At 33.5% G+C, this 8,512-nt stretch overlaps 1 protein-coding gene across 1 annotated transcript in view; it reads left to right on the top strand.

Annotated features, from left to right (window-relative positions):
• Nucleotides 1-216: 216 nt before the first annotated feature.
• The window catches only part of LOC149210533 (FCS-Like Zinc finger 14-like), a 61,441-nt gene continuing 53,145 nt past the window's right edge, over nt 217-8,512 (top strand). The window contains exon 1 of the mRNA XM_089394440.1: nt 217-1,493. Coding sequence (XP_089250566.1) covers nt 964-1,493 — 530 coding nt within the window. The 5' untranslated portion in view covers nt 217-963. The remainder of the gene's footprint in view (nt 1,494-8,512) is intronic.

Here is an 8,512-nt window from a genome sequence, read left to right as displayed (position 1 = left end):
AAGACAAAACTATATTTTAGGAATTTATTATTCTTAGCTGCGTTTTTTGTGCCATTGATTCTGTGTTTGTGTTACATCAGTGCCCATTGGAGTTTAAATAAATAAATACAGAGATAGATGTTCCTGGTTTACTGCTTTTGGGTACCCCCAGATTCATATGAGCAATGTGGGCGTTGCTCCTACCCGGTTTCTTGTATTTGGGTACCATTCAGATTCCGCGAGATGCTTGCCTATGGGAGTGCGTATATGTACCCTGCCACAGAGGCTTGGTCAAATCATTGTTCTAACGCTGTAGGAAGCCTTCCTGCTTCTGTAGCATTGATTGAAGAAGGGGTTTATAGGAAGGGTTTATTTTGCCAGAGTAGGATGTTCTAGTGATTTTGTGTAGTGTTTTGCGGAGAAAAAATTAGTGCCTGTGAGCGACTTTCGGCGGCGGAATTGAAGGATGTGTTTTATTCTTGTTGGTGAATTGGTATTGGATTAGATTGATATTGGAGAAGGTTTTCTGTAGTTTTTTTCATTGTCACTGTTGCTGATCAGGCACAAGCTTGTGGAGTTCTGGGCTTTGTTAACCAGAAGTTCTGAAAATAGCAGTTTGAAGTGAGGGAGTGGTCAGGAGCTTCGTGTAGTTTTGATCCTAGTTTTGCAGCAATTTTGTATGCTAAAAGACCCAATGCAGGTTCATCGTAGGACCAATATTGCATCACTAGGTCCAGAGAGGCTTAGTCCAAGTTTTGAGTGTGAGGTTCTCTTCATTGTGGTATAGGTGTCACAAGTTCCAAGTAGTACTACTCTTTTTGCGAAAGAATGTACCCGAAGTCATAGGGGATTGTGGATGAAGAGTGGCCTACAAGGAGTTTCTGGGTGTGAACACCGTTCATTCTAGAGTCTGTGTTTAAGCACAACGGTTGAAGGGTGAGTCCTCATTACCATCCGGGAAAAGAGGAGAGGAGAGAACCGAAGATGTGTTACGTGACGCCTGCTTACATATCCGATTCATCACGCACCAGAGACTGCCCTGAAGACAACCACAAGTTCTGCAATGACCCTGGGATCTTCACAGGTTTCCGTGCAAAGGGGTCCTCAGATTCAGATGGGACCAAAAGCCCAACTTCTCCACTGGACATCAAGACATTTTCTGGAATTGGGATCACTGATTTTCATGAAAACGGCTTAGATGTCCAGTCGAGTTCTCCCAACCAGCACAGCGACACAATACCGATTGGTTCTCCTCACGGATTTACAAAGAGCCACACTTGTGTTATCTCCCGTGGTTCAAACTCGAGCACAAATAACTTGTATACTCGTACCGGTACGGAGTGTGAAATTGCGCAATACCCAGTTCGAAATCAAAATGGACTGGGAATATGGGATGTCGCATCGCCACCTCGGAGCTATTCAAGTGTTCCAGTGTTTTCCGTTGGCTATTTTCTCAGCGCTTGCTGTCTCTGCAAACGGCAATTGAACCATGGGAAGGACATCTACATGTACAGGTCCGTTATAATTATAGTACAGGGCTTTAAATCTTTGAGAATTAAATTGAATTGATTATAATTTCCTTTTCTTCGGAGCTAGACTCATTCTGTGTTTGCTGATTATTGCAGAGGTGACAAAGCATTCTGCAGCGTGGAATGCCGGTACCAACAGATTTTGATGGATGACGGAATTCCGTTAACGACAGATTTTGATGATCTTTATGGATGAGAAAGTGGAAACATTTGCCGCTTCCCCTCCATCTTCGGCGACTGCTGCTTCATAAGATCAAAGGCATGAGAACTGTACATCATCATCAGAGCAAAGAAAGGCGTTTCAATATATGTCTTGGTTGCATCAGAGGAGTTGTATCTCTTGTGAGCAAGTGTGTGTAAACGATTGTATAGCTCAGAGTGAAATATTTTATTTGTATATTTTATTTGCATCTTTCGATGCATTGGGTATTTTTTTGGGCTTATCTCCCTATAGCACATGGCCGTCAACTTTGTTGGGATAAAATTTGGAGGGCACTGATCAAACACGGATGACTAGACAATGAGTTGGTACAAAAGAAAAAAGGTTTACATTCTTCGCAAACAATGCATAATTTTGTCTCTTTATACTTAATACATGAATATAGGGGAAGTTCTTAATAAATATGTAGAATGGTACCACCCGTATGCCTATGGGATTAAAATATGGACTTGTAGATTAAATACCAAGATCCACTTTTACAAAAATTAAAAATTAATGATTGTTGAGTCACTATTTTTCAAAAGCTAAGAGTTGAGTTCTCAATGTTTGAATTAGGTAAACAAGAGCGTGTTGGAAAGTTGAAGCGTAAAGAACATGTTGGGATTAGTTTCTAGGTCTAAATTATAAATATAATTTCAAAAATTAAAAAAATACGACCACTGTGTCTATCACTAAATTATTTCTGAAATGATTTATAAAAAAAATCCTAGAATATCTAAATTATGAAGGCAAGATGAATTCTTACATACTTTCGTTAATATGGAGGAAAAACATATCCATCAAGTAGTTATACAAATGAAGAGAAGATTATAAATGGAGAAAATCACATTAAGAAAAGTAACATTTTTGAGGCTTTTGATGAAGAAGAATTTGCCTTTCCCAATGATTTTATGGAGGAAAAACATATCCATCAAGTAGTTATACAAATGAAGAGAAGATTATAAATGGAGAAAATCACATTAAGAAAAGTAACATTTTTGAGGCTTTTGCTGAAGAAGAATTTGCCTTTCCCAATGATTTTATGAATCTGCGTGCTAAAGAAGAGTTTACCTTTCCCAATGATTTTATCAATCTGTGTGCTCAACATTCCCTGTAATATATGCTTCTACATTTGTCTTTCCATTAGATTTTTTTGTGTTTTCTCAACTATAGGAAGATCTAAGTCAAATAATGTCTTATCATTTCTTCCAAGCACGTATATAATATTTCAAGTGTAAATTTTTTTTGTGTTTTCTCAACTATAGGAAGATCTAAGTCAAATAATGTCTTATCATTTCTTCCAAGCACGTATATAATATTTCAAGTGTAAGGAGCAAGATCCATGTTTGTAATAAAGAAAATGCAATTTAATTATAGTTTATTTTATTGTTATTTAGGAGGTTATTTCAATTTTTAGGCCATGTTAAACTTGTCACATTAGAATATTATTGTTAATTTCATCAACAAAGAGTTATTCAAGTTTCATGTTGCAAGTATGAATTTGTATGGTGACATATAATTGGATTCTTGAGAAGTTGAAGCTTTACAAACTCGTTCGACTCTAATATGTGTAATCCTTTAAAGTTATTAGATGACATGTTCATATTTTTATTTTTATTTCATTTTGCAAAGTGGTAGTTGATTTTGGATTCACATTATTATAAAGAGAAAATTAAAATACCTATTAAAGGAAGACCTTGGTACATTAAATCTTCATTTTTCATATTCATTTCTTGAGTGTTTAGTGAGTAAATATGTTGTATGCGAGCTTTTTTTGAGGATATGTTGGGGTTTTCTATTTAGAACTAACCCATTGCATTCATCTATGACCTAATAAGAATCTTTTACATATCAAAAGAGGAGTACCACCTCTCTAAAAATGAAAAAGAGATCTTGATAAGTTCTTTGAGAATTCCCTAGGAGGCTGAATTTTGTCGTTGATAGGAAAATAGATCAATATTTTTGGTGACCATACTAAGGACACAATTCATTTTCAACAAATCTAGTACTTTATTTTAAGGATTAGAAATTATCGGGAAACTAGAATGTCTCTCGTTCATTTCTTTTTTATAAGTTTTGGTAGATTTCTAGCAATGTAATTAAAGATTGAGTAGGTTCTCCACAAACTGCACAAAATTTTGTGACTCATTATTCTTAATACATAAACAATATGAGGGAGGTTATCTTTATAAATATGCTGAAGTGTATTATCACTATGCCTATGGGGTTAAAAGACCTACTTGTATACAAATGGGCTAAGATCCACCTTCAACAAAAATCAACAATTGGTAAGTCATATCTTCCAAAGGCCATAATTTGAGTTCTCGATGTCTGAATTAGGAAAACAAAATCTCTTTAGAAAGAGGAAACGTGAAGATGATGTTGGGAGTTCTTTCCATGGGTACACTTATAGATATCATTTCACAAATTAAAAGAGTATTTGTGACCATTTTGGGCCTATCACTACATTTTTTTTTGAAAATGATTTATAGAAAAGGAAATCTAGAATATCTTAAATCGGAACCAATGTAGAGGATACATTTCTACTTCATATTTTCAAAATAAATCTTCATTTAGTTAACAAAAAAAGGAAAAAACTCAATGCCAAGTAGTTGTAATGATCAAGAGAAGATTATAAAGGGAGAAAATCATGTTAAAAAGGAATTATGGCTTTTGGAGCTTTTGATGAAGAGGAGTTTTCTTTCCTAGAGATTTTGTGAATTGGCCTACTCAACTTTCCATCTTATGTATTCTTCTACATTTTTCCTTCCATTATATTTTCTATGTTTGTTGAAGTACATTAAAATATAAGTTTGATTATGTCTTCTCATTTCTTTCAAGCACTTCATATTGTATCTTAGGTCCAGGGAGAAAGATCCCTACTTGTAATGAAACAAATGTAGTTTAATAAAAAATTATGTAATTGTCATCTTGGAGGCTATTTCGGTTTTCAGACAATGTCAAACTTGTTATATTGGGATATTATTGTCAGTTCCTCCCATAAAGAGTTATTCAAGTTTCATGTTGCAACCATGAGTTTGTATGGTGATGTATGGTTGGATTCTTGTGCAATTGAAGCTTTACAAGTTCATTTATTCTAATGAATGCAGTCCGTTAAAGTTATTTGAAGACCTACACATATTTTTATTTCATGTTGCAAATTATAGATAATTATAGACTCACATTATCTTAAAGAGAAAGGAAAAATATTTGTTAAAGGTAGACCCTAGTACATATAATATCTATTTTTCATATTCATTTCTTGAATTATTAATGAGTAAATATGTCGTATGAGAGCTTTGTTGGAAGATTTTTGGGGTTTTTTATCTAGCACTCACCCATTGGATTCATCAAAAACCATAATGAGAATCTTCTACATATCAAAAGAGGAGTACCACCTCTCTAAAAATAAAGAGGGGATCTTGATATGTTCTTTGAGATTTCCCTAGGAGGTTGACTCTTGTCATTAACGTGAAAAAAGATCAACAACAATATATATGAATTTCACTCTTTTCGTGACATTATTAATGGGAATAAACCCAAAATTCATTATGTAGTCTAATTTTTTATATGTATTTTTATATAAACACTCTTGAAAAATGGAAAAGAGGGAAATGAATGAATTGAGATTTCGATGAGGTTTGATTTTTTTCTTTAGATGCATGTTCATATTTATGTATATAATTCATTTGTTGGATCGTTATTTGAAACACTACCCTTAATGACATGAAATAAGCAACTTCACTTTGATCTCATTTTGTTTTTGGGTTGTTTCTTTGATTTGCAATTGATGATGTGTGATAAGTTCTAGATTTTCTTATTTCAACAAAGTAAATGGTAGATGTTTTTCATTTAAAATGTTAGTATAAGTAAATTTTTTCAACAACCTAATATATAAAATTTTGGTGTATAGGTACTACCAAGTAACCTCAATATCATTGTCATTCCTTGTGTTTTCTTTGCCTTAGCATAACTTTTTGGTTTTCAAGTGTCACAAGTGTGATTTGGCCTATGATTGTTCCTTGTGTAAATGTTTGATTTCATTTATCCTAGTACACAGTTGTTAATCTTGTATAATTACACATAGTCCATGGAACACTTGTTTATGCTTGTAGTTGGTATCAATTTCAATATTATAAGGTTTTTACTATGAGTATGAGGCATGAGATCCAAAAGAATTTTCCATAACACAATTTAAAGTTTCTCAAGAAGTGACACATTTCATGAATCCTTTTATAATCTAATCAAAGATAGTGGTGCCTCTTTGGGAAACCAATCATTGCTAAACCCTCTAATATTCTTAAACACCATAACCAATTGCTTATGACCTTTATAGCCATAAATAATGTTGACTTTGACTCCCTTAAGTTAAATGATCTTTACAATGCATAATTTTTATGAAAATATGAAGTATGTTTGTTGGTTTCCTTTATCATGAATACACGATCCATTTTGAGGTAAATCCAACTAGATACATTTCAAGTAACTGAGATTGTGATTATATGCAAACTTTGTCCCTATGGTGGTCGATTATCACTTATATGGCCTGAAATATTCCATATTGTTAAGAACCTAACATTGGTTTACAAACCAAATGGTTAAAAGGAGGATGATAATCAAATAATTTTTTTTATACTAAAATATGTTTGTGCTTCAAGTCTTGGAAATGTCATTCAAATACAATTAAATGCTCTTCAGTAATCACTTATATTTGATTCTTTCACTTAATTCCATTGACTAATTACTTTGGAATATGTTTTTGGTTCACTTTTCATGTTTCAAAGTAGGAGTCTACATACATTTTTTTTAAATAGGTCAATGAAATGTCAAGTATTTTAAGTATTATGTGGACACAATCTTAACATGGTTGTTCCTTCATTTGATTTACTAATAGAGATGAAAAGAAGCCTTGATGTTGAATCTTTTGTAAAACAAATGAGAGAAGTTCATGCATAGGTATGAATCATATTTAAACTTGGGGCCAAAGAATATAAGAATTGTCTATATGTGAATGAAATAAATATTTGAAGTTTGCATGGAAAATACACACACACACACACACACACACACATACACACACACACACACACACACGCAATTGAGGAGTACATCTTGGATCTTGGGATAGATATCCAATGTGATAACCATCTTCCTAAATTCAGTGGTGTATTGTTGCACACTTTACCCCTACCTTTGCTTGAATTAATGCCAATAGATTCATTAATCCTCTACATACACAATAGGGTAGAACTAGGACATAATGAGCATTTTGAAATCCTCCTACTTAGTTACTAGTAGATCACCTTCCATGCTTAGTGTCTCCATGTTACTTTCCCACTAGGTTAATGCATTTCCCTCTAATTTTAGTCTAGAAAATGAAATCTTTTACTCTTCTTCTTTATGGTGGAAGCTAAAATAGACCTCTAACTATTAATATTCAACTTTATTGCATCCACTTTCACTTCCAATTTAAATAAGTATTGTGATGGGGTAATGGCATTAGAATGTGGTTTTTCTTTCTTGGGCTCTTTCCTATACTCCTTTTATAGGTCTACATTGTCTCTCAATTTCCCATCTGATCTAATATTTAAATTAGAGCTTGTAGTGTAGTGCACTTAGGAGGGCAATATGGTGGTACCTAGGGAGGTACCTAAGGGTAATGATAGTAGAATATTTGAGGCCATTTTATGTGAGGTGCACTATGTCTAGAGTATTATTAAATAAGGCCCATTGTGATAGTTGGGCAGTGAATAAATGTAATGGGATGTCATTAAAGAAGGTCCATTAGGTAGTTAAGAGTTTGTCATTATTAGGGTTCTCTTAATAATTGTAAGCAAGGATGGTGAAGTCCTTACATATGAATATAATAATGTTGTAACTGAGCTTAGCTCATTAGGAGGTTGCCCCCTTGAAGAGGAAAGTGAACACGAGTGGGTTCCTTCTGTAAAAGGATCAATTATAAGGTGTTGCCCTACCTTATGGGTTTGATAATTATAAAGTGTGGAATGTTTTTATTATAATTACGGATATTTGGCATTTTATTTTATACTCATATCTTGGGTATTTCACAATTGGTATCTGAGACATTTCATTGTCCAAAACAAGGCAATTTTCCCCTTTTGTGGTTTTTTTGATGAAAAAAATGACGGCAACAACATTTAAATAACTTGTTGTATATTTTGGCACTAAATTTGACAATCTATAGATCATAATTCCTCATGAAAAATAAATTTAGATTTAAAAAATAAATCATCTAAGTTGGAGTTTAGGAGGCCACGATATCACTAATTTAAAACCAATTATTTTAAGGGCTTTTTGTTATGGCTATTTAGATTATAGCGCTCAAAAGTTTGGATAGGGGCCTCCATTGCCATTAGAATAGAACCATTATAAAGAGGAGTTTTAGCCATTCAATTTGATGCATGGTATGCTATACTTTCAATCAATATTGAGTATGCTAAATATTTCAAGTTTCACCCTCTAACCTTGATGGGCATGGAGGTGTTAAGTTCTTTAAGAAAATTCACTAGTATTGGCCTTATAGACTCAAATATATGCAAGTAATGATAGATAAATCGTAGGGGGGTTTCTTTCTTAGGCCCATATACAATAAATCAAGAAAGAATATAACAAAGAATGATATTCCTAGTACGATCTCAAGGATGCTTGTAACTCTTGGTATTTGGATAGTTGTTATTTTTTGGATAAAGATTACTTTTCTCTTTTATTTGATGACTCTACACTACATTATGTAGAGCTTATCATTGAGGGACATGTGTAGTTGGTTTGGGATATGAGTTTTGAA

This window comes from Pinus tabuliformis, chromosome 1_2 (assembly GCF_031772625.1).
Source record: "Pinus tabuliformis cultivar Carrire ecotype Pingquan chromosome 1_2, CPIR1, whole genome shotgun sequence".
NCBI lineage: Eukaryota > Viridiplantae > Streptophyta > Pinopsida > Pinales > Pinaceae > Pinus > Pinus tabuliformis.
This window is presented reverse-complemented; position numbering and strand designations above follow the sequence as displayed.